Genomic DNA, 27,768 nt, shown 5'->3' with positions numbered 1-27,768 from the left:
AGAGAGGTTATTGTTTGGAAGGGGAATCCCCCTCCATAAGGACTCGAGGTCACTTCAAGGGTCACTTTCCTAGCTTAAATATAGATTTACATGCAGAAAAGAATGCCAAATAAATGTAAAGCACTAATAAAATGTATAAATGAACATTTAGCATCACACTTACCTTTTATTGAAGACTTTTGTTGGTGTATGGCAGAGGGAGGGAAGGCGAGTTTATTGTTGGAGAATATGACACTAATATCAACTCTACAGTTTATTTATCTATCACAATTCAACTAATATGACATAATAAACAATATTAATAACATAGAAACATGGAATATACTCTAGAATGAATAAAATAAGTATATTATGTATATCACGAGAGGTGTTGTGTTGTGTTGTTGGGTGTATAAGGGCCACTGAGAGCAAGCCGTCCTTAATGGTGGTAAAGCAGCAGCTGAGGCGGTGGTGTTTTCTGTAGCCCTATATAACTCCAACAACATTGGAGGAGTTGGTAGAATTGCTGAATCACTGAAGAAGGCACCCTCTACCACCATCACTACCAGCTTCTACAACTATCACAACTGCTACCACCATTACTACCACTGTCTACCACTTTCACAACTGCTAGCACCCTCTACCACCATCACTACCACCCTCTACCACTTTCACAACTGCTAGCACCCTCTACTACCATCACTACCACCTTCTACCACCATCTACCACTATCACAACTGCTACCACCATCACTACCACCCTCTACCACTATCACAACTGCTAGCACCCTCTACCACCATCACTGCCACCCTCTACCATCATCACTACTACCCTCTACCTCTATCACAACTGCTTCAACTCTACCACCACCACCTTTGTATTTTTCTACAAACTTTTTCTTAAATTATGTGTTTCTCACATTCTTTACCAAAGGGCTGGCACTATAACATTCTTTGGAGCCATGGTGACTTATTTAGCAGTTGCAAGCACTAAAATGAATGGAATATTATGAAATGTATCATATGAACTCATGGGATCATCCTCAGTCACTGATAAACAATGGCACACTGGCTGGGAATGGAGTGTGAGGTGGCTCAGGGCTGTGTGAACGCGTCCCAGATGAATGTCTATTTGCAAGTCAAATGACGATTCGCGAGCCAATGTTTTGATGAAAATAATTATACGATTTTCGAAAATTATGACTATTGAGTCTTACAATTATCGAGGAACCACTGTATTACCCTGCTCACATTCCAACAGCTCGTCAGGTCCCAAAAACCATGCGTCTCCATTCACTCCTATCTAACACGCTCACACATGCTTGTGGGAAGTCCAAGCCCCTCGCCCACAAAACCTTCTCCAAATTTCTCGAGGACGACCAATACCCAGCCTTCCTTCCACTACAGACTTGCACGCTCTCCCAGTCATTCTACTTTGATCCATTCTCTCTAAATGACCAAACCACCTCAACAACCCCTCTTCAGTCCTCCGACTAATACTTTTAGTAACTCCACACCTCCTCCTAATTTCCACACTCCGAATTCTCTGCATAATATTTACACCAAACATTGCCCATGGACAGGACATCTCCACTGCCTCCAGCCACCTCCTCGCTGCATCATTTGCAACCCAAGCTTCACACCCATATAAGTGTATTAGTACCACTACAATTTAGTAGTCCCTTCTTTGCCTCCATGGATAAAGTTTTTTGTCTCCACAGATACCTCAATGCACCACTCTCCTTTTTTCCTTCATCAATTCTATGGCTAACCTCATCATTCATAAACCCATCCTCTGAGAAGCCAACTCCCAAATATCTGAAGACATTCACCCTCATCACCTTACTCTTATCTATGTTCATTTTCAGCTATCTTTACACACCCTCACACACATTCACCCTCATCACCTTACTCTTATCTATGTTCATTTTCAGCTATCTTTACACACCCTCCCAAACTCGTCCACTAACCTTTGCAACTTTTCTTTAGAATCTCCCAAAAGCACAGTATCATCAGCAAAAAGTAACTGTGTCAACTCCCATTTTGTATTTGATTCCCCATAATTTAATCCCACCCCTCTCCCCAACACCCTAGCATTTATTTCTTTTATAACCCCATCTATAAATTAACCATGGTAACATTAAACATTTCTGTCTAAGACCTACTTTTAATGGGAAGTAGTCTCCCTCTCTCTCCCACACACCCTAACCTGAGCCTATCCTTATAAAACCTTTTTACAGCATTTAGTAACTTACCACCTATTCCATATACTTGCAACATCTGCCACATTGCTGCCCTATCCACTCTACTATATGCCTTTTTCTAAATCCATAAATGCAATGAAACGTTCCCTACCTTTATGTAAATATTGTTCACATATATGCTTCAATGTAAACACTTGATCTACACATCCCCTACCCACTCTAAAGCCTATTTGCTTATCCAAAATCCTACTCTCTGTCTTAGCTCTAGATCTTTCAATAATAACCCTACCGTACACTTTTCCTGGTATACTCAGTAAACTTATTCCCCTATAATGTTTACAATCTCTTTTGTCCCCATTCCCTTTACATCAAGGAACTATATATGCTCTCTGCCAATCAATAGGTACCTTCCCCTCTTTCATACAATTATTAAACAAAAATACCAACCACTCCAGCACTATATCCCCCCCCAGCTTTTAACATTTGTCATGATCCCGTCAGTTCCAGCTGCTTTACCCCCTTTCATTCTACGTAATGCCTCACGCACCTCTCCCACACTCCCATCCTGCTCTTCTTCACTCCTAAAAGATGCTATACCTCCCTGGCCAGTGCACGAGATTACCGCCTCCCTTTCTTCATCGGCCTTTAAAAGTTCCTCAAAATATTCCTGCCATCTACCCAATACCTCCAGCTCCCCATCTACTAACTCCCCTACTTTGTATTTAACTGGCAAATCCATTCTTTCCCTAGGCTTTCTTAACTTGTTTATCTAACTCTAAAATTTTTTCTTTTCATCAAAATTTCTTGACAGTGCCTCTCCCACTCTATCATCTGCTCTCCTTTTGCACTCTCTCACCACTCTCTTCACCTTTCTGTTACTCTCCATATACTCTACTCTTCTTATAACACTTCTGCTTTGTAAAAACCTCTCATAAGCTAACTTTTTCTCTTTTATCACACCCTTTACTTCATCGTTCCACCAATCACTTCTCTTTCCTCCTGCACCCACCCTCCTATAGCCACAAACTTCTGCCCCACATTCTAATACTGCATTTGTAAAACTATTCCAACCTTCTTCAACCCCCCCCCCCCACTACTCATACTTGCACTAGCCCACCTTTCTGCCAATAGCTGCTTATATCTCACCCTAACTTCCTGTTCCCTTAGTTTATACACTTTCACCTCTCTCTTACTTGTTGTTGCCATTTTGCTTTTGTCCCATCTACCTCTTACTCTAACTGTAGCTATAACTAAATAATGATCCAATATATCAGTTGCCCCTCTATAAACATGTACATCCTGAAACCTACCCATCAACCTTTTATCCACCAATACAAAATCTAACAAACTACTTTCATTACATGCTGTATCATACCTCGCACAGTGGAACCTCTACTTGCGAGTTTAATCCGTTCCATGACCTTGCTCGCAACTGGATTTGCTCATTTGCAGAGTCAATTTTCCTTATTTAAATTAATTGAAATGCAATTAATCCGTTCCAGTGGAATTCTGTACTTCAATAATTCCGCTAATGCGTATCAACTCTACGGCTTATTTATCTATCTCACTTCATCTAATATGATATAATAAACAATATAAATAACATAGAAACCTGATTATTATTTTTTTATTATCACACTGGCCGATTCCCACCAAGGCAGGGTGGCCCGAAAAAGAAAAACTTTCACCATCATTCACTCCATCACTGTCTTGCCAGAAGGGTGCTTTACACTACAGTTTTTAAACTGCAACATTAACACCCCTCCTTCAGAGTGCAGGCACTGTACTTCCCATCTCCAGGACTCAAGTCCAGCCTTCCGGTTTCCCTGAACCCCTTCATAAATGTTACTTTGCTCATACTCCAACAGCACGTCAAGTATTAAAAACCATTTGTCTCCATTCACTCCTATCAAACACGCTCACGCATGCCTGTTGGAAGTCCAAGCCCCTCGCACACAAAACCTCCTTTACCCCCTCCCTCCAACCTAAAATGAATAAAATATGTAATTCATGTATTGGTATGGGCGGTGTCGGCGGTGAACGAGAGTTTGTCTGGAGACCAGACAAAATACTTCATGAATAATTTCGCTATCATCTATACGGCTTATTCATCTATCACAGTTCATCTAATATGACATAAATAACACAGAAACCTGATACATACTCCAGAATGAATAAAATATGTCATTATATATGTGGCGGTGGCGGCCGACGAGAGTTTTTCTGGAGAGAGGACAAAATACTCCTTGAATACGTATTTCGCTATCATCAACTCTTCGGCTTATTTATCTATCATAGTTCATCTAATATGCAATAATAAACAATATAAATAACATAGAAACCTCATATATACTCTAGAATGAATAAAATGCAGTGGAACCTCAAACATCGAACTTTGTTCGTTCCAGACGGCTGTTTGAGTGCCGTTGCCAAACGAATTTATTCCCATCAGGAATAATGTAAATTACATTAGTTCATTTCAGACCCTCAAAAATACACTTCACAACCCTCCCTTTTTGTTGTGGTAAACACTGCCATCTAGTGACGGCCTATTGAAGCCGTCTATTATTATAATTATTATTACTATGTAGTACATTATTATTATTATGTGTATTATTATTATACATATATTATTATTATTGTATTATATTATTATTATAATATGTATTATTATTATTATTATTATTATACATATTATTATTATTATTATTATTATTATTATTATTACTACTACAATGTAAATAATTTGTAATTTTTATTCCCACAAAAAATATAAGATATACTGTTATGCCTTATTGCAATAATTGTATAAATAATGTGAACCCATTCACTACTGCATACTGGAATGGCCAGTGACATCATTTGTTTACACTTAAACAGCCAAGCAATGGAACATTTCTCCTACGTCGAGCTCAATTTCAAGGTACTTTTCGTCATGAAAGCAAACAAAATCATATTTCTGTAATATATCTTCCATTCTATCAAATGAGACTAAAATAACGATATACAACCATAAAAACCATACGAAAATACTGCTAATGGGTGGCTAATTGCTGAGAAGTGAACTCCATTATTTATGCTCCAATATCCTTCATTTTTTGTTTAAGTTAAGAAGCATCTTTTCATTATAAATTACCCAACTTTCAATAAGATTGTCCAACAAAAAAAAATAAGATACAAATCCCTAGATCAAGAGCAAGAGCCCCTCACCAGCGTCAAGGAACCTGCCTTGAGGTCTGCTCACTTATGGAAATTTTGCTCGCACATGGAAGCAAAAAATTGACCTATCGACTGCTCATATTTGGAAAAACTTGCACGTGGATGCGCTCGCAAGTAGAGGTTCCACTGTATACTTATTTATCCCCGTTTTCATAAAATATGCATTACTTACTATCAAACCTCTTTCTACACACAGCTCAATTAACCCTTTGAGGGTTTCGGACGTACTAGTACGGCTTACGCGCAGGGATTTTTGACGTACTAGTACGCATAAATTCTAGCGCCGTCAAATCTCGCGGGAAAAGGCTGGTAGTCCTAGACGTGAGAGAATGGGTCTGTGTGGTCGGTGTGCACGGTAGAAAAAAAATCTGGGACCCAGTGGTGCATTGTGGGAACGCCATATTAGTAAACAATGTCCACCATGCCTCGCGGTAAGAAGCTCCTCACTCCTCGGCGAATTGGGACACTTTTGTTCCCCAGTGACAGTTCTAATACAGATGGAAGTGCCAGTGAAGATGAGTTTCAAGGTTTTGGTGAGGTTTTGACCGAAACTAATGATCATAATATCGGTAATAGTGAGGAAAACCCAGACGACCCTCAGCCTTCCACCTCTGGTGCTGGGCCGTCTTGTTCACGTTCAGTTGTACCAGAATCCAAGAGGAAACTTCTATTTTCCCAAATCCCAGACTCAGATGAGAGCATGTCTGATGATAGTGATAGTGAATATGAACTACAAGCTCTTCAAACTAGTTCCAGTAGTGATAGTGAAGTGCAATATTCCCCAGTGAAGCGTCAGTATATACGACGATATATGCGCTCTGGTAGTGTGCCATATGCTATTCCAAGGGAAAGGAGTGCATCTTGGAGTACATCCCGTGGCTGTACAACAGGAACAGACAGTGAAAATGACGATGATACTGTTGCAATTGGGATGGAAAATGTGCGTGGTGGTAGTGGTGCTGGCGATGAGGCACCAGCAGTGGGCCATGCTGTCACCCACGCTGCTGCCTCAGCTGATCTACAACAAAGGCCACCATCCCCCACCCACCCACCACACCAGCCTCCACAACCACAACCTCGACAACCACAACCACCTGTCATTGTCCAATACCCACCAGCAGACCGCACCTGGGATTGGCAGGAAGCTGTCAATTTTGTTCCAAATCCCCACCAGTTTGATGACAGCCAAAGTGGAATACGGCCATCTTTTGTACACTTGGGAACAATGCCACTGAACTGGAATGTTTCGAGTTATTCTTTGACGAACCCCTGATGGAAAGTATTGTCATGGAAAGCAACACATACTACGAGTACACCATGGCAAACACATTATTTTCACCAAAATCACATCTACGCCAGTGGAAGGGGGCAACTGTGGCTGAGATGTATCTTTTCTTTGCCACAATAATGCTTATGCCACATGTGTATAAGCACAAAGTGATATCATACTGGTCAACAGACTGTCTGATTGCAACCCCAGGTTTCAGTGATATAATGCCAGTGAATCGATTTGTGCTAATGTTACGTATGCTTCACTTCTCAGACAAAACCAGGCCTAACAGAACTGACAGGTTATATAAGATTAGGAATGTGTTTGTGTATCTGAAAGAGAAATTCAGTACGCATTTTTATCCCTTCAGGAAGCTTGTAATTGACGAGTCTTTGATTCTGTTCAAAGGAAGACTCTCTTTCAAGCAGTACATACCAAGCAAGAGGAAATGCTTTGGTATAAAGTTGTTTGTGCTTTGTGATTGTTACAGTGGTCTGGTATTGGATATTATTGTGTACACTGGAAGTTATACATTGCAAAATACCAGGAAGTTATTGGGCATCTCAGGTGATGTGGTTAGAACAATGATAGAACCATACCTTGGTAAGGGGCATATATTATATACAGATAACAAGCCCCTCACTCGGTGATTTTTTGCGAGTGAACATGACAGATGCGTGTGGCACAGTGCGAGCAAATCAGAAACATATGCCCAGGTTTGACGCTGGCACTCATAGAGGTGAGGTGCAGGCGTTTGCTGCCAATGACATCATGGCATTTCGGTGGCATGACAAACGAGATGTCACACTGTTGTCATCAGTTCACCCTAATGAAGTGGCAGACAGTGGCAGGCAGCATAGAGAGAGCAATGAACCCATTCTAAAACCTGCAGCTGTGATTGATTACACCTTCAACATGCGTTCAGTGGACAAATGTGACATGCAGATTGGGTTTGCTGATTGTGTTCGCAAGAGTTATAAGTGGTACATCAAACTGTTTTTCCATCTTCTGGACATTTCCATGCTCAATGCTTATAATATGTATAAGATGAGGACCAGAAACAAACCACAGTATGGCGAATTCTGTTTGTCTGTCATCAGACAAATAGTATTCAAGTACCAAGGAACAGCACCTGCAATTGACCGCCCACCAAATTATCAACAACTACCTGCTTGTTTGAAGCATGGTGATCACTTCCTGGTTAAACTGCCTGCTACTGCTTTCAAGAAAAAGGCTCAGAAGAGGCGTTACGTCTGTGCACATACAAAAAAACGCCCACAACAACGCAGAGACACTCGTTTTATGTGTGAGGAGTGTAAAACACCACTGCGCATGACACCATGTTTCAAAGAGTTCCACAGGCTGCAGAACTTCTAGAAACATTCCCTGTGACTGTATATGTGTATATAAATATAGAAAAATAGTAATAAACAACATTTCATATCGTTTGTGTAAATATTTTCTATAAACAAAATAATGACAACAGTATTTACGCCCTTATTGTGTAGTATTGAAAAAGAAATAACTTACAAAATAATGATCATGTTGGCCTCAGAGGCCATAAAAGTTACTCAAAAAGAAAAACTGAAAAATAATTGAAAATAGTACATAATAAATAGAAAAATACTGGGCGACGGCAGTCGGCGATGTTACCAGATGTTATTCAATTTTGGCAAACTTCACGCCTCCATATCTCGGTAAGTATTGACAGTAAAATTTTTTTGTTTAGCCTATAATGTTTAGAAAAAAAAAAAACTATTTTTTTCATAAGAAATTTTTTTTTGTTTTTTTTTTTGAAATCTGGCCGACCCTGAGAACGAGTTTCTGAGAGGGCCTGTCGACCCTCAAAGGGTTAAAGGCTCCCCATTTTCATTTACCCTTGGCACCCCAAATTTACCTACAACTCCCTCAACAACATTTTTACCCACCTTAGCACCGAGATCCCAACCACAAGTACTCTCTCACTTGGTTCAAAACTCCCCATGCACTCACTCAACATTTCCCAAAATTTCTCCATTTCCTCTACACTTCACTCTTCTCCAGGTGCATAAATGCTTACTATAAGCCACTTTTCACATCCAACCCTTATGTTATTCCACATAATCCTTGAATTCATACATTTGTATTCCCTCTTTCCCTGCAATAACTTATCCTTCAACATTATTGCTAACTCTATTTGAAACCCCTGACCTAATCCCATTTATTTCTCCCCAATAAAACGATCCCACCCCCTTCAGCTTTGTTTCACTTAAAGCCAGGACATCAGCTTCTCATTCATAACAGTCACAATCATCTCTTTCTTATCATTTGCACAACATCCACGCATATTCAAACATCCCACTTTGATGGTTTTCTTCTTTTTCTTTTTAGTAGGCTATACGAGAAAAGGGGTTACTAGCCCATTGTTCCCGGCATTTTAGATGATTTTTACAACACGCATGGCCTACGGAGGAAAGATTCTTATTGCACTTCCCCATGGATATGAAAGGAAAAGCAATAAAAACAAGAACTATTAAGATAAAATCAAAGAAAACTCAGATGGGTGTGTATACATAAACATGTACATGTATGTGTAGTGTGACCTCAGTGTAAGGAGAAGTAGCAAGACATACCTGAAATCTTGCATGTTTATGAGACAGAAAAAAGACACCAGAAGTCCTACCATCATGTAAAACAATTACAAGAACTATTAAGATAAAATCAAAGAAAACTCAGATGAGTGTGTATACATAAAGGTGTACATGTATGTGTAGTGTGACCTAAGTGTAAGCAGAAGTAGCAAGATGTACCTGAAATCTTGTATATTTATGAGACAGAAAAAAGACAGAAGCAATTCTACCATGTAAAACAATTACAGTGGACCCTCCGTTTTCGTTGATCTCTGTTATCGCTGATTTCGGTTTTGGCCTACTTTTCTCGTTGATTTTTTGGTTCCGTTTTCGTCAATTACCTCTGTTTTCAATGATCGCACGGAACCTGTCCAGTGCCCAGTGCGCAGACAAAGCCGCCTCCCACAAGCATTCTCAGCCAGTGTAGCGCTGTTTCTCGGTGAGTGAATATATCCCGCCAGGTTATATGAAACATTTCGTAATAATCCACTGTTTTTGCCACTTGTTTATTGTGTGACTGCTAAATAAGTGACCATGACCCCTAAGAAAGCTCCTAGTGCCAGTGCTTTGGTAAAGAAAGTGAGGAACACCATAGAAATGAAAAAAGAAATCCTAAGAAAATATGATAGTGGCATACGCATTGCTGAACTTGACAGGATGTACGGGAAGTCACCAGCAACAATCAGTTCCATTGTGGCAAAGAGAAAAGAAATCATGGAAGCTGATGTTGCGAAAGGGATGAATGCGATAACCAAACAGAGATCCCAAACAACTGAAGAAGTGGAGAAATTGCTGTTGGTGTGGATCAGATAGAAAGAGTTAGCAGGGTATAGTGTTGTGCAGTCTATAATTTGTGAAAAGGCAAGGCAGTTGCATGACGATCTCAAAGAAACTGCTTGAAACAAGTGCTGATGTAGGTGAATTTAAGGCCAGCAAAGGCTGGTTCGAAAAATTCAAGGAGCGAAGTGGCATACACAATGTTGTAAGGCACGGTGAGGGTGCCAGTTCATACAAACAAGCACAGAAAAATTTGTGCAGGAATTCAAATGTTATGTAGAGGCTGAAAAATTCCAACCCCAAACAAGTGTTCAATTGTGACAAAACAGGCCTGTTCTGGAAGAAAATGCCAAAGAAGACCTATGTTACGCAGGAGGAAAAGGCACTCCCAGGACACAAGCCTATGAAAGACAGGCTAACTCTCTTGTTGTGTGGTAATGCTTGTGGGGATCTCAAAGTGAAGCCTTTACTGGTGTATCACTGAAAATCTCAGTGTCTTCAAGAAAAACAGTGTTGTTAAGAGTAAACTGTGTGTGATGTAGAAGGCTAACAGTAGCGCATGGGTCACTAGGGAAATTTTCCTGGAATGGTTCAATGAAGTGTTTGGCTGAGTGTGAAGAAATACCTCCTGGATAATAAATTACCACTCCAATGCCTCCTGTTAATGGATAATGCTCTGGCTCATCCTCCAGACTTGGAAGGCCAATTGTCTAAGGAATTCAGTTTTGTAACAGTGAAGTTCTTGCCTCCTAACACCACTCCTCTCATCCAGCCCATGGACCAGCAGATCATTGCAAACTTCAAAAAACTGTACACCAAAGCAATGTTTCAAAGGTGCTTTAACATAACCTCAGACTCTGAATTGACCCTAAGAGAGTTCTAAAAGAAACCCTCCAATATCTTTCACTGCATAGGTCTTATAGATAAGGCTTGGCAGGGAGTGACTTCCAGGACAATGAACTCTGCTTGGGGAAAATTGTGGCCAGATTGTGTCCAAAAGAAGAATTTTGAAGGGTTTGAAGCTGACCCTGTCAACCCTACACCTGTTGTGCAATCAATTGTGGCACTGGGGAATTCCATGGGGTTGGATGTGAGTGGCAATGATGTGGAAGAGATGGTGGAGGACCACAATGAAGAGCTAACCACTGATGAGCTGTAAAAGCTTCAACTGCAACATCAACAGACCACAGCTGAGGAAACTGCTTCAGAGGAGGAGGAGGAAGAGATGGAAGAAGGTGCTGTCTTCAAAGATTAAGGAGATTTGTGCAATGTGGACTAAAGTGCATTCATTTGTGGAGGAACATCACCCTGAGAAAGCTGTTGCAATCCGTGCTGGTGACTTTTACAATGACTGTCATGTCCTCTTTTAGGCAAATCTTAAGAGACACCAGAAACAGAGCACTCTGGACAAATATTTTGTGCAACAGGGGTTCACTGACTCTCAAGCTGGGCCTAGTGGCATTAAAAAACAAAGGAGGGAAGTGACCCCTGATAAGGACTTGGTACCCGAGTCCTTATGGATGGGGATTCCCCTTCCAAAGACTAACCTCTCTTCCCTCTCCCCTCCTCCCTGTCTTCCTTCCAGCAACAACAGCCTTCAATAAAGGTAAGTGTCATGTGTAATGTTCATTCTTTTGTGCATGTAACTATCTTTAAGGTAAGAAAAAAAAAATTTTTGTCGATACTTCTGGGTGTCTGGAACGGATTAATTCCATTTACATTATTTCTTAAGGGAAAAATGGTTTCAGTTTTGGCCAATTTCAGTTTTGGCTGATGGCTCTGGAACAGGTTAAACACAAAAACCGAGAGTCCATTGTACAGGCTTTCGTTTTACACTCGCTTGGCAGGACGGTAGTACCTCCCTGGGTGGTTGCTGTCTACCAACCTACTACTTACGTGTTCCACTTATGTTTTTAGAATTCCACGATTGTATGATACTCCATGAAGCATGGATTCATACAGAGTGCCACCCCACACTAGTGACATACGAATCATGTGTCCTTTCGCTGTTGGGGTCATTTTGTGGTGGTAGCGCACACAACACACTTTTTCTGGGAATACTTCTTCTTTGGGGTAGGTGGTATTGGTACCATGTAGTGACAGTTAGGGATGATTCAGTCTGGCACTTCCCCCACTGGCTGTGGTTGTGGGTGTGGTTGAAGGACTTGTCGCTGTTGAGGGACAGGTACAGGTGTGGTACCATACTTTTTGCTATCTATTTTACAACATTCAGGAAGAAATTTGCAAAATGTTGTCATTTTCCAGCCTTTATTTCATACATTCTGAATGCATTGAGCACTGCAATGTCTACAAGGTGGAAAAACACTTATATACCAATTGCGACTCCTACGCACACAGTCAAAAAACCTTATCATCATGTCACACTTGTCAACTAGTCGCACATTGTTCGTATAGTCGACGACAACAGCTGGCTTGACAATATGTTCATTGGTGTCCCGGTTCACTTTGTTTGTACCATCTCGTTTCTGTGGATGGTCGACAGAAATGTCATGTCCTGCTCGTCATGCCATGTTGGTGCCATGATGTCATTGGCACGAAACGCTTGCACTGCACTTTCAACAGTGCCTCCACTGAACCTTGGCATATGTTTTCTATTCCTTCTCACTGTTCCACATATATCAGTATTGTTCACACTTAGGAAATCAGCGAGCATAGGGCTTGTATACCAGTTGTCTGTGTACAATGTATGACCCTTGCCAAGGTACGGTTCCATCATCCTGGATTACCTGGAGTTTACCTGGATAGAGTTCCGGGGGTCAACGCCCCCGCGACCAGGCCTCCTGGTGGATCAGAGCCTGATCAACCAGGCTGTTGCTGCTGGCTGCACGCAAACCAACGTACGAGCCACAGCCCGGCTGGTCAGGAACCGACTTTAGGTGCTTGTCCAGTGCCAGCTTGAAGATTGCCAGGGGTCTGTTGGTAATCCCCCTTATGTATGCTGGGAGGTAGTTGAACAGTCTCGGGCCCCTGACACTTATTGTATGGTCTCTTAACGTGCTAGTGACACCCCTGCTTTTCATTGGGGGGACGTTGCATCGTCTGCCAAGTCTTTTGCTTTCATAGTGAGAGATTTTCGTGTGCAAGTTCGGTACTAGTCCCTCTAGGATTTTCCAGGTGTATATAATCGTGTATCTCTCCCGCCTGCGTTCCAGGGAATACAGTTTTAGGAACCTCAAGTGCTCCCAGTAATTGAGGTGTTTTATCTCCATTATGCGCGCCGTGAAGGTTCTCTGTACATTTTCTAGGTCAGCAATTTCACCTGCCTTGAAAGGTGCTGTTAGTGTGCAGCAATATTCCAGCCTAGATAGAACAAGTGACCTGAAGAGTGTCATCATGGGCTTGGCCTCCCTAGTTTTGAAGGTTCTCATTATCCATCCTGTCATTTTTCTAGCAGATGCGATTGATACAATGTTATGGTCCTTAAAGTTGAGATCCTCCGACATGATCACTCCCAGGTCTTTGACGTTGGTGTTTCGCTCTATTTTGTGGCCAGAATGTGTTTTGAACTCTGATGAAGATTTAATTTCCTCGTGTTTACCATATCTGAGTAATTGAAATTTCTCATCGTTGAACTTCATATTGTTTTCTGCAGCCCACTGAAAGATTTGGTTGATGTCCGCCTGGAGCTTTGCAATGTCTGCAATGGAAGACACTGTCATGCAGATTCAGGTGTCATCTGCAAAGGAAGACACAGTGCTGTGGCTGACATCCTTGTCTATGTCAGATATGAGGATAAGGAACAAGATGGGAGCTAGTACTGTGCCTTGTGGAACAGAGCTTTTCACCGTAGCTGCCTCGGACTTTACTCTGTTGATGACTACTCTCTGTGTTCTGTTAGTGAGGAAATTATAGATCCATCGACCGACTTTTCCTGTTATTCCTTTAGCACGCATTTTGTGCGCTATTACTCCATGGTCACACTTGTCAAAGGCTTTTGCAAAGTCTGTATATATTACATCTGCATTCTTTTTGTCTTTAGTGAATTTAGGACCTTGTCGTAGTGATCCAATAGTTCAGACAGACAGGAGCGACCTGTTCTAAACCCATGTTGCCCTGGGTTGTGTAACTGATGGGTTTCTAGATGGGTGGTGATCTTGCTTCTTAGGACCCTTTCAAAGATTTTTATGATATGGGATGTTAGTGCTATTGGTCTGTAGTTTTTTGCTGTTGCTTTACTGCCCCCTTTGTGGAGTGGGGCTATGTCTGTTGTTTTTAGTAACTGTGGGACGACCCCCGTGTCCATGCTCCCTCTCCATAGAATGGAAAAGGCTCGTGATAGGGGCTTCTTGCAGTTCTTGATGAAACCGGAGTTCCATGAGTCTGGCCCTGGGGCAGAGTGCATGGGCATGTCATTTATTGCCTGTTCGAAGTCATTTGGCGTCAGGATAACATCGGATAGTCTTGTGTTAACCAAATTCTGTGGCTCTCTCATAAAAAATTCATTTTGATCTTCGACTCTCAGTCTGGTTAGCGGCTTGCTAAAAACTGAGTCATATTGGGACTTGAGTAGCTCACTCATTTCCTTGCTGTCATCTGTGTAGGACCCATCTTGTTTAAGTAGGGGCCCAATACTGGACGTTGTTCTCGACTTTGATTTGGCATAGGAGAAGAAATACTTTGGGTTTCTTTCGATTTCATTTATGGCTTTTAGTTCTTCCCATGATTCCTGACTCCTATAAGATTCCTTTAGCTTAAGTTCGATGCTTGCTATTTCTCTGACCAGTGTCTCCCTACGCATTTCAGATATATTGACCTCTTTTAGCCACTCTGTTATTCTTTTCCGTCGCCTGTAAAGGGAGCGCCTGTCTCTTTCTATTTTACATCTACTCCTCCTTTTTCTTAGAGGAATAAGCCTTGTGCATACATCGAGTGCCACCAAGTTAATCTGTTCTAGGCATAAGTTGGGGTCTGTGTTGCTTAGTATATCTTCCCAGCTTATATCGGTTAGGACTTGGTTTACTTGGTCCCACTTTATGTTTTTGTTATTGAAGTTGAATTTGGTGAATGCTCCCTCGTGACTAGTCTCATTATGTCGGTCTGGGGCTCCACGCATACATGTCTGAACCTCAATTATGTTGTGATCTGAGTATATTGTTTTTGATATGGTGACATTTCTTATCAGATCATCATTGTTAGTGAAGATGAGGTCTAGTGTATTCTCCAGTCTAGTAGGCTCTATTATTTGCTGGTTTAAATTGAATTTTGTGCAGAGATTTAAAAGCTTGTGTGAGCCACACTGGCCACCCCAGAAATACTTGGCCCAGGGTCTGGTGTGGCCACACTGGCCACCCCAGAGTTGATGAGCTGAGGTTCATTTGGGTTATCGTCGATATTTTCACCAATTCCTTGATTATTAGTAGTCACACCAGTGTCAAATCCACTAAACTCACATTCTATATCACTTTCCTCAAATAAGTGTTAGCATGACGAGGCATGAGTGAATCATGAAGGTTTGCCATGATGTTGACCCAAGATGGACCTGTATATAACGAACTACCATGTGGTACCAAGGCATCCCCAATTTTTTTCATACTACACACACTGAGTGCGCAGACCCATTCTCTTGTGTCTAGGCGACTCAGGCCTATCATGCCAATTTTGAAGGACTGAAAAATAAAATGCTGATCCACGTTTGGGGAACTAACTGTAAGAATGTATATATACATTTGGACCATTTAGGGGTTAAAACAATCAGCAACACTGAGGTCACAATTATAACTCTTCCCTTTTCCAGTTTAAGACTGAACTTTCTTTGACTGAACCCAGTTGAGTTCATTTACATATTGCACAAGATTTCCTCTTTGAAAAGATACTTAGAAAGAACTAATTGGAAAGACTGATTAGTTATAAAAGATAACTGCGAACAAGAATCCTTAACACAACTTGCCTTTAGCCCCGGGCACTGAGAATACCAAGATGCAAAGCACTGGGAGTGCTGAGCTCCAACACCAGCAGCTGCTCCATTTGGTCCACGGAACACAATTGGTACATGAATCTGGAATAAAGTTAAGTTTCATTTGGAAGCTTCCACAGCTGTTCTGCAAGATGTGTTGGATTGCCTTAAAAAAAAAAAAATAATACCTGCTGCTAATTCCTAGGAGTGTCAGTAATATGTACTCTAGTCTGTATTACAAAGTGTCCACGTATATATGGGCTTTTCTAACTGTTACACAACAGAAATGAGTCACCGTGAAAAATAAAAAAATTAATATAACTATACAAGACAATGTTTGATCCTTCCTGGACATTTATCACACATGACTTCATAAATGGTTAAGCACAGACTGAAGCATTATCTAAAGACAAAGCATGTCCAATTTGTGTTAGTTATGAAGAGTGACTGTGATGAAAGAAAAGGAGAGAGAAGATAGAAAGGGAGAGAGAGAAGACAGGAAAGAAGAAAGAAAACAAGAAAAAAAATAAGACAGAAAATAAGAGAAAGAAAAAAGTCAAGTCAGGAACATGTTGGAAAAATCAAACGAGGAAGAAATAAAGTAAAAATGACCAAATTAAATCTCTGGTCTAAAGCTGGCTGCAGGAAAGATAATCTCCACACAGGGATAATCTTAACTCTCATTATGGCACAATTTAGACAATATAATACTGCACTGGTTATCAATTCTATTGTAAATGGTGGTTACAAATAGTGTTAGAAAATTAATATAAAAAAATATTTAATTTTATGTAAAAAAATATATGATACTAGAAGAATGGGGTAGTTGGTTTCAACAATTTAGGGGAGAATGTACTGAGGAATTTGTGTAAAATTGTGCAACAACATACACTACATGGTAGTGTACTAGTAGTAAACTAAATTCGGGCAAGAAACAGCAATTAAAAAAATATATATGAAAAATAAAAGGATGAGGAAGATGAACTTAACAAGTTAAGGATTGTACTGGGGAATTAGTGCAATAATTGAGCAACAATATACACTTCAACGTAGGAAGGCTTTTTGTATGAGCTGAGATAGGTAACAGCTTTTTTTTTTTTTTTGCTTGTAACTGAAGGTTATGCACCTTTAGCCTCAGCCTGCAAAAATGCCTGTTAAAAAGAGAAATGAAGAGAGAAAATGAAAAACAGAAGAGATGAGAAAAAAAGGAAGAGACAGAAAAGGAGAGAGAGAAGAGGATAAAAGAAAGAAAAACAGAAAATAGAGGAGAAAAAGAAAATGGAAAAGAGAGAAGAGGAAGAAAAGAAAAAGAAAAGCAAGAGATAAGGAGAGAGAAGAAAGAAAATAAGAGAGGAAAAAAGTTACATTTATAAATTAGTTACTATACCAGGCCAGCAGACATGTAGAAGGTCTTGGAGGCAGAGTTGACAACATGATCAATAGCTTGCATTGAGAAATTGAAGGTCATGAACTCACACACTGGACGCAAACCACCCTACAACAATTAAACAAAATAAATTATGAGGATTTAATACAAATTATGAACAGTAGTCCAGCTGCTCTTGATGGCCCATTTATTGAACAAGTGCTGTGTTAACACATTCTCACACACTATAAATGATAGTTTATCTCTAGAAAATATGGTTTACACATGTATCAGAAAAGGTAACATTAATGATATACTAAATAGAAAGCCCCTGGTTATGCAGAGTATTTTGGGGAGTCAGCTTACTATGAAAAACTAATTTGTACATCTAAATAATATTCAAATAAAGCAAACCTTATAAAAAATATATGGCCTATTTGATTAGTACAAGAGAGGGAGGTAGTCCTTACATACCATAGCAGCTCCCACAGCAATACCAGCAAAACCACTCTCAGTGATTGGAGTGTCTATCACTCGCTTGTCACCATACTTCTTCCACAAGCCACGTGATATCTTATAAGCACCATCATACTGAGCTACCTCTTCTCCCATCAGGAACACCTGTGCAACAAAATACATGTTAATTTTGGGTACTATTGTACAATTAAGCCTTTATCAATCTGGGTAAACCTTGTTTACATATATATTCATGGAGAATTTTTCAAATACAGAGGCAATATGCTACACCAATGATGGATATGTGGGCTAGCAGGCCACTAACACCCTGGTTGACCAGGCAAGCACCAGACAAACCTCTGGGCTGAAAGAGCAGGAAAACTCTTGAAGCCTCTCAAAGGCATATCAAAGGTATTATTATTACAATGGAACCTTGGTTGTCGAATTTAATTCGTTCCAGATGTCGATTCAACAACCAAAATTGACAACAACTAAAAAGCACTCGGCTCACACACTACTGTCCAGAGTTCAAATCTCCTCCAGTATGGCTGGAAAACATTAGGGATGTGTTTCCATAAGACACCTGCTGTCCCTGTTCACCCATCAGTTTAAAATGGGTACCTGGGTGTTGATCAACTAGTGTGGGTTGCATCCTGGGACAAAACTAGCCTAATTTGCCTGAAATGCTCAGCATAACAAGTGGCTTTCTATCTAGTAGTATGTCACTGATGTCAGCTAGGCCTGTATACCATGTACATGTGTTTGTGTGTGTGTAGTAAATGAAGATATTATATTATTAAAAATGTACTACTACATTAAACAATGTATAAAATTATACAGCAAAGGGAAACTGTAAAAATGAATACTAAATGAAAATTTAACTGAAATACTCAACCAATTATGTAAGTGTATTTTTGTAAGTGCTTTTATAAGTGTATTTTTGAAGGTCTGAAATAAATTAATCTAATTTACATTATTCCTGATGGGAATAAATTAGTTCGGTAACGGCACTCGAACAGCCGTCTGGAACGAAGAAAGTTCGATATTTGAGGTTCCACTGTATCTTTAATGTAACACTCTTCCACAAATATTTTTTTTCTTCTAGTTTTATTAATCTGCTTTTCCTAATGTAGATACCCAATCAACTACTGAAGTATGTTTTTACTACAAATTTTATATTATCAACCCTATACACATAGTATGATACCAAGTTAAATCTTAAGTAGTTTTGCTTCATACAATACACAATTATTACCTTTATTATTAGTACTATATGCTATCAATACTATTGTGTAAAGTAAAAGGACACAAGTGCAACTAATGTGACATTTTATTGTGGCAACCTTTCGCTCTCCAGGAGCTTTATCAAGCCGTTACAAACAATACATGGACACAGAGGGTATATTTATTTATTTATTTAGTAATTTGAGCATACATACAGAGGTACAAAAAAATACAGGTAAGAGCAGCATGCCAAAGCCACTTGTATGCATAGCATTACGGGCGGGCTTAAAATTAACTTAAGATTAACTAAGCAATGATGTAATCAGTGATAAAACATTATTGTAAACAGATAACAATAAAGCACAAATGAGTATTACAAAGACAGGTCATATGGTTGCATGCATTGCTGTACATTCAGTCGAATGGAGTATTCTGTTAGGTAGTGTATTTAAAAAATAACAAAGTTAGATTGGGTCTTAGGTTTAACATTTATGTGATATAATTGTGAGAAACATTTAAGATATACAATTTATAAGGTTCAGTTATTCAGTATATATATAGGCTTAGTGAGGTGTAATCCTAGTGGTGGTAGTAGTAGTAGTAATATAAGTTGTAATAGTAGTAGTAATACAATATGGTAGAACAATCAACTTTCACATGAGTAAAAGGTCAAAAAACTATTACTTGGGTAGCATAAAAATAGGTTAGACAAATATTTCTGTTGGTGGTTGGATCTGAGAAGGTCTGTTTCAGTGTTCCTTCTCTGTTGTGTTCTTATGTAACAGAGACTGTGTGATGGCAGGGTTTACTGTTTTGAGGAGGATTTTTGATAATACTTCAGAGATGATGCTGCCTTTATTTTGCTTGATTGTGTTAGAAACAGTGATTAATAATGATTCAAGGTATTTACATCTGCGGAAATTTGGCTCTCTGATTACTAGTCGGGCGTCGTTGAATTTTATGAGATGATTGGTGGAATTCTGGTGTTGTACATAGGCACTGTTCAAGTTATCATTCCTACATGCGTTGTGTTCACAGAGGCGTGTTTTGAGGTTCCTAGCTGTTTCCCTTACATATATCTTGTCACAGCCTCCACATGGTATAGTGTAAACTCCTGCATTGACTGGTTCATGGTGGTTCGATTCTCTCCTGGTTAGATCCCTTATGGAAGTGCTGGAGGCGATGGCGACTTTAGTGTTAGTTTGTGCGAGTACCCTGGAAATGTTCAGTGCAACCTGGCTGTTGGGAAGGATGATAACTTTGTTAGGAGTGGTGTTGGTGCACAGAGAATTTATGATCTGAAGAGCTCTTTCTTGCAGTCTTTGATGAAAAAGGAAGGAAAATGTAGATCAGTAAAGGTTTGGTGTATGTAAGTACATTCTTTGTCAAGAAACTCAGGACTACAGATTTGGTAAGCTCTTAGGAACATTAGTTGTACTTGTGTCCTTTAACTTTACACACTGTCGGTAATTCTACCAACATTATTACAATACTATTGTCATCAAATTTTTGCCTGAAATAACGTATATAAATAATAAGGTAGTAGGTTGGTAGACAGCAACCACCCAGGGAGGTACTACCGTCCTGCCAAGTGAGTAAAACGAAAGCCTGTGATTGTTTTACATGATGGTAGGATTGGTGATGTCTTTTGTCTGTCTCATAAATATGCAAGATTACAGGTATGTCTTGCTACTCCTACTTACACTTAGGTCACACTACACATACATGTACACATTTATTTATACACACTCATCTGAGTTTTCTTTGATTTTATCTTAATAGTTCTTGGTCTTATTACTTTTCCTTTTATATCCATGGGGAAGTGGAATAAGAATCTTTCCTCCGTAAGCCATGCGTGTTGTAAAAGTCAACTAAAATGCCGGGAACAATGGGCTAGTAACCCCTTTTCCTGTAAAGATTACTAAAAAGAATAAGAAGAAAATTGTCAAAGTGGGAAGTCTGAATGTGCGTGGATGTTGTGCAGATGATAAGAAAGAGATGATTGTGGATGTTATGAATGAGAAGCTGGATGTCCTGGCTTTAAGTGAAACAAAGCTGAAGGGGGTGGGAGAGTTTCAGTGGAGAGGAATAAATGGGATTAGGTCAGGGGTTTCAAATAGAGTTAGAGCTAAAGGAGTAGCAATAATGTTGAAGGATAAGCTATGACAGGAAAAGAGGGACTATAAATGTATTAATTCAAGGATTATGTGGAGTAAAATAAAGATTGGATGTGAAAAGTGGGTTATAATAAGTGTGTATGCACCTGGAGAAGAGAGAAGTGTAGAGGAGAGAGAGAGATTTTGGGAAATGTTGAGTGAATGCATGGGGAGTTTTGAATCAAGTGTGAGAGTAATGGTGGTTGGGGATTTCATTGCTAAAGTGGGTAAAAATGTTATGGAGGGAGTAGTAGGTAAATTTGGGGTGCCAGGGGTAAATGTAAATGGGGAGCCTTTAATTGAGCTATGTGTAGAGAGAGATTTGGTAATAAGTAATACATATTTTATGAAAAAGAGGATAAATAAATATACAAGGTATGATGTAGCACATAATGAAAGTAGTTTACTAGATTATGTATTGGTGGATAAAAGGTTGATGGGTAGGCTCCAGGATGTACATGTTTATAGAGGGGCAACTGATATATCGGATCATTATTTAGTTGTAGCTACAGTTAGAGTAAGAGGTAGATGGGAAAAGAGGAAGGTGGCAACAACAAGTATGAGGGAGGTGAAAGTGTATAAACTAAGGGAGGAGGAAGTTCGGGTGAGATATAAGCGACTATTGGCAGAAAGGTGGGCTAGTGCAAAGATGAGTAGTGGGGGGGTTGAAGAGGGTTGGAATAGTTTTAAAAATGCAGTATTAGAATGTGGGGCAGAAGTTTGTGGTTATAGGAGGGTGGGGGCAGGAGGAAAGAGGAGTGATTGGTGGAATGATGAAGTAAAGGGTGTGATAAAAGAGAAAGGGGTAGCTTATGAGAGGTTTTTACAAAGCAGAAGTGTTATAAGAAGAGCAGAGTATATGGAGAGTAAAAGAAAGGTAAAGAGAGTGGTGAGCGAGTGCAAAAGGAGAGCAGATGATAGAGTGGGAGAGGCACTGTCAAGAAATTTTAATGAAAATAAGAAAAAATTTGGAGTTAAACAAGTTAAGAAAGCCTAGGGAAAGTATGGATTTGTCAGTTAAAAACAGAGTAGGGGAGTTAGTAGATGGGGAGATGGAGGTACAGTGGTCCCTCGCTTTTCGTAGTTCTCGGCAATCGTAAATTTCGCCAATCATAGGAGTATTTTCGTATAAACATGGACTCGCTTTTCATAGGTTGACTCGCGAATAGTAGTTCGTCCGGGACGCGTATGCATCGTGTGAGCCGGGGCGGCCTCCCTACCCAGCCAGTCTGGCATTGTTTACCAGTGAGTGAAGGTCCCCTTAAGTGCTCCTACGAAATATTTCATAATATTCCACTCATTTTAGTGCTTGCAAACACTAAATAAGCTACCATGGCTCCAAAGAAAGCTCCTAGTGCCAAGCCTGTGGTAAAGAAGGTGAGAAATATGTACAGTGACAAAGTCTTGGGCCATTTTAGGGAAGTGTTAAAGAGATGCCAGAAACAGAGCTCTCTTCACAGTTACTTTGCGAGACAGGACTAGAGTGACTCTCAAGGTGGTCCAGGTGGCACTAAGAAACAGAGAAGAGAAGCAACCCCAGAGAAGCAATTGGTACCTGAGGTGTTGCTGGAAGGGGATTCCCCTTCCAAACTGTAAACAATCCAATCTCTCTCCTCCAGTCCCCCATACACTAAGTAGAATCTCCAATAAAGGTAAGTGTTAAGCTGTTAATGTTTCATTCATCATTTCCCATTGTATTGTTTATGTACTACATGTATATTTCATGTAAAAATTTTTTTCGTTTTAATACTTCTGGGTGTCAGGAACGGATTAATTATATTTACATTATTTCTTAGGGGGAAAATTGATTCGCAAATCGTAAATTTCATTTATAGTAACGGCTCCAGGAACGGATTAATTACAAAAAACGAGGGACCACTGTATTAGGTAGATGGCGAGAATATTTTGAGGAACTTTTAAATGTTAAGGAAGAAACAGAGGCAGTAATTTCATGCACTGGTCAGGGAGGTATACCATCTTTTAGGAGTGAAGAAGAGCAGAATGTAAGTGTGGGGGAGGTACGCGAGGCATTACGTAAAATGAAAGGGGGTAAAGCAGCTGGAACTGATGGGATCATGACAGAAATGTTAAAAGCAGGGGGGATATAGTGTTGGAGTGGTTGGTACTTTTGTTTAATAAATGTATGAAAGAGGGGAAGGTACCTAGGGATTGGCGGAGAGCATGTATAGTCCCTTTATATAAAGGGAAAGGGGACAAAAGAGACCGTAAAAATTATAGAGGAATAAGTTTACTGAGTATACCAGGAAAAGTGTACGGTAGGGTTATAATTGAAAGAATTAGAGGTACGACAGAATGTAGGATAGCGCATGAGCAAGGAGGTTTCAGAGTGGGTAGGGGATGTGTAGATCAAGTGTTTACATTGAAGCATATATGTAAACAGTATTTACATGAAGGTAGGGAAGTTTTTATTGCATTTATGGATTTAGAAAAGGCATATGATAGAGTGGATAGGGGAGCAATGTGGCAGATGTTGCAAGTATATGGAATAGGTGGTAAGTTATTAAACGCTGTAAAGAGTTTTTATGAGGATAGTGAGGCTCAGGTTAGGGTGTGTAGAAGAGAGGGAGACTACTTCCCGGTAAAAGTACGTCTTAGACAGGGATGTGTAATGTCACCATGGTTGTTTAATATATTTATAGATGGGGTTGTAAAGGAAGTAAATGCTAGGGTGTTCGGGAGAGGGGTGGGATTAAATTTTGGGGAATCAAATTCAAAATGGGAATTGACACAGTTACTTTTTGCTGATGATACTGTGCTTACGGGAGATTCTAAAGAAAAATTGCAAAGGTTAGTGGATGAGTTTGGTAATGTGTGTAAAGGTAGAAAGTTGAAAGTGAACATAGAAAAGAGTAAGGTGATGAGGGTGTCAAATGATTTAGATAAAGAAAAATTGGATATCAAATTGGGGAGGAGGAGTATGGAAGAAGTGAATGTTTTCAGATACTTGGGAGTTGATGTGTCGGCGGATGGATTTATGAAGGATGAGGTTAATCATAGAATTGATGAGGGAAAAAAGGTGAGTGGTGCGTTGAGGTATATGTGGAGTCAAAAAACGTTATCTATGGAGGCAAAGAAGGGAATGTATGAAAGTATAGTAGTACCAACACTCTTATATGGATGTGAAGCTTGGGTGGTAAATGCAGCAGCGAGGAGACGGTTGGAGGCAGTGGAGATGTCCTGTTTAAGGGCAATGTGTGGTGTAAATATTATGCAGAAAATTCGGAGTGTGGAAATTAGGAAAAGGTGTGGAGTTAATAAAAGTATTAGTCAGAGGGCAGAAGAGGGGTTGTTGAGGTGGTTTGGTCATTTAGAGAGAATGGATCAAAGTAGAATGACATGGAAAGCATATAAATCTATAGGGGAAGGAAGGCGGGGTAGGGGTCGTCCTCGAAAGGGTTGGAGAGAGGGGGTAAAGGAGGTTTTGTGGGCAAGGGGCTTGGACTTCCAGCAAGCGTGTGTGAGCGTGTTAGATAGGAGTGAATGGAGACGAATGGTACTTGGGACCTGACGATCTGTTGGAGTGTGAGCAGGGTAATATTTAGTGAAGGGATTCAGGGAAACCGGTTATTTTCACATAGTCGGACTTGAGTCCTGGAAATGGGAAGTACAATGCCTGCACTTTAAAGGAGGGGTTTGGGATATTGGCAGTTTGGAGGGATATGTTGTGTATCTTTATATGTGTATGCTTCTAAACTGTTGTATTCTGAGCACCTCTGCAAAAACAGTGATAATGTGCGAGTGTGGTGAAAGTGTTGAATGATGATGAAAGTATTTTCTTTTTGGGGATTTTCTTTCTTTTTTGGGTCACCCTGCCTCGGTGGGAGATGGCCGACTTGTTGAAAAAAAAAAAAAAATAATGTGTAGTGTAATTTAATGTAAAGTACAGTGGACCCCCGGTTAACGATATTTTTTCACTCCAGAAGTATGTTCAGGTGCCAGTACTGACCGAATTTGTTCCCATAAGAAATATTGTGAAGTAGATTAGTCCATTTCAGACCCCCAAACATACACGTACAAACGCGCTTCCATAAATACACTTACATAATTGGTCGCATTCAGAGGTAATCGTTATGCGGGGGTCCACTGTATTGCCTTTTGTAACAAAAGACATGTTTTAATACTGCTCTTTAACCACAATTAAATAGGGAGCATAAAAAATATCCATTAAAAATATAAATGACAAACATAGAACAATACACTGCTTCATTCATTCAATGAACAGACAAATAAAAAATTAAAAGGACACAAGTGCAACTAATGTGACATTTTATTGTGGCAACGTTTCGCTCTCCAGGAGCTTTATAAAGCCATTACAAACAATACATGGACACAGAGGGTATATAAAGGCTCAGAGTGAGGTGCAGTACTAGTGAGGTACCATTTAGATGTTCACTAGTGGTAGTAGTAGCAGTGACAAAAGTAGTAGTAGTAATACAATATGGTAGAGCAATTAATTCGTACATGAGTAAAAGGGTACAAAAGCTATTACTTGGGTAACATAAAAATAGGTTGGTCAAATATAGACTGGAAAGAGGCAGCCTGTTTCAGTGTTCACTCTCTGTAATGTGCTTTGTGTAGTATAACAGGAGAGACTATGTGATGGCAGGGTTTACTGTTTTCAGGAGGATTCTTGCTAAGATTTCAGAGATGGAGAAGCTGCCGTTGTTTTGTTTAATTGTATTCGAAACAGCGATCAGTGCTGATTCGAGGCACTTGCGTCTGCGGAAATTAGTTTCTTTAATCACTAATTGGGCGTCTCTGAATTTCATGAGATGATTGGTAGAATTTCGATGTTGTACACAGGCGTTGTTCAAGTTATCGTTCCTACATGCGTAAATGTGTTCATTGAGGCGGGTGTCGAGGTTTCTTGCTGTTTCACCTACGTAAATCTTGTCACAGCCTCCACAGGGTATAGTGCAAACTCCTGCGTTGACTGGTTCGTGGTGCTTGGATTTTGTTCTGGTTAGATCCTTTATTGAAGTGCTAGAAGCGATGGCACCTCTGGTGTTAGCTTGTGAAAGTACTTTTGAAACGTTCAGTGCAACCTGGCTGTTGGGAAGAATTATAACTTTGTTGGGAGTGGTGTTGGTGCGTGGAGAATTAATGATCTGAAGAGCTCTTTTCTTGCAGTCTTTGATGAAAAAGGAAGGAAAATGTAGCTCAGTGAATGTTTGGTGAATGTATGTACATTCCTCGTCAAGAAACTCAGGACTACAAATTCGGTATGCTCTTAGGAAAAACCCGATGATGATGCCTCTTTTGGTCTTGGTATCTTGACTGGAATAGAAGTGTGTGAGATCATTTTTATTGGTGGGTTTCCGATAAACTTGAAATCTTAGGTTGTTGTCTACTTTGTGAATGAGGACGTCGAGGAAAGGTAGCTTGTCATTGGACTCTTCTTCTAGTGTAAACTGGATCGCCGGTTCAACTGCGTTGAGCCTTGCCTGAAGATTCAGTACATCAAAACGTTTGGGAGTTATTACGAGGACGTCGTCCACGTAACGTAACCAAGTGGCGCTTGAAGGGATGATGTTGGTGAAGTGTTAGGACTCTAGGTGTTCCATGTATAAGTTGGCTAGGACGGCACTGATGGGGGACCCCATTCTCATGCCGTAGGTTTGTTTGTAGAGCTTGTTATTGAAAGAAAAACAGTTGAAATTATCACAGAGTTCAATCAAGTCAACAAAATCTCCGGGAGGTAGAGGAAGATTAAGGTCCTGATTGACTTTACGTCGTAGAACCTCGATGGCTTTTTTGGTAGGTACTTTTGTGAAGAGGGAAGTCACATCCAAACTGCTTAGTTTCTTGTTACGGATGGAGAGGTTTCGGATGCGGTTGAGAAGGTCACCCGAGTGTTTAAGATGAGCAGGGCTGATGGTCCCCAGAAGGCAGGAAAGATGTTTGGCAAGAACTCCGGCTAGTTTGTGTGGAGCAGTGCCTATTCCTGACGTGATTGGTCTGAGAGGAATGTTGTGTTTATGGGTCTTGGGTAAACCATACATGTGTGCTGGTTTAGGGTTGCTTGGTAACAAGTACAGAAGTTTCTTCCCTTCTCTAGTGCGTTTGAGTATTTGTCTGGTTTTGTATAGAAAGTCTTTGGTGAGCGTCTCCCACTGTTGAGTGCTGATGGGTTCGTATGTAGATTGATCATTCAAAAGGTCCATCATTTTAGTGTTGTAGTCACTGGTGTTGAGTATGACGACTCCACCTCCTTTGTCGGCGGTGGTGACGATAATGTTGGGGTCGTTGGCGAGGTCCTTAAGGGCAGTGATTTGGACACCCTTCTTCATGCTCACAGCTATCGCAACAGACACAACTTCCTACAAGATTGCCTGGCAGAGAAGGTGATCCCTAAGTCTACTCCTGCACAACTCTCCAACTCCAAGCACCCCTTCTCTCCAGCTACCCAAGCTTACTTAACTGAATGTGCCTAAGAACTTTCTAACATCGCTAAGGAATCCTTTGAAACTGCAAGGAATATGAGGGCCAATCTTCAGATTGACAACACACCGCTGAGCATATTCTCAGCACAGTCACCACAGCTAACCTCCAACAGAAGATTAAACTCAATTGC

At 40.2% G+C, this 27,768-nt stretch overlaps 1 protein-coding gene across 2 annotated transcripts in view; it reads right to left on the bottom strand.

The window, feature by feature from the left end:
• Positions 1-27,768, bottom strand: part of Pdhb (Pyruvate dehydrogenase E1 beta subunit) — a 126,158-nt gene that overhangs the window by 80,931 nt on the left and 17,459 nt on the right. For both annotated transcript variants that reach the window (XM_053774938.1, XM_070100799.1), the window contains exons 3-5: positions 17,812-17,958; positions 17,359-17,466; positions 15,966-16,073 (exon numbers count right to left, since the gene is read on the bottom strand). In XM_053774938.1, coding sequence (XP_053630913.1) covers positions 15,966-16,073; positions 17,359-17,466; positions 17,812-17,958 — 363 coding nt within the window. The remainder of the gene's footprint in view (positions 1-15,965; positions 16,074-17,358; positions 17,467-17,811; positions 17,959-27,768) is intronic.

This window comes from Cherax quadricarinatus, chromosome 1 (genome assembly GCF_038502225.1).
Source record: "Cherax quadricarinatus isolate ZL_2023a chromosome 1, ASM3850222v1, whole genome shotgun sequence".
In the NCBI taxonomy this organism is placed as follows: domain Eukaryota; kingdom Metazoa; phylum Arthropoda; class Malacostraca; order Decapoda; family Parastacidae; genus Cherax; species Cherax quadricarinatus.
This window is presented reverse-complemented; position numbering and strand designations above follow the sequence as displayed.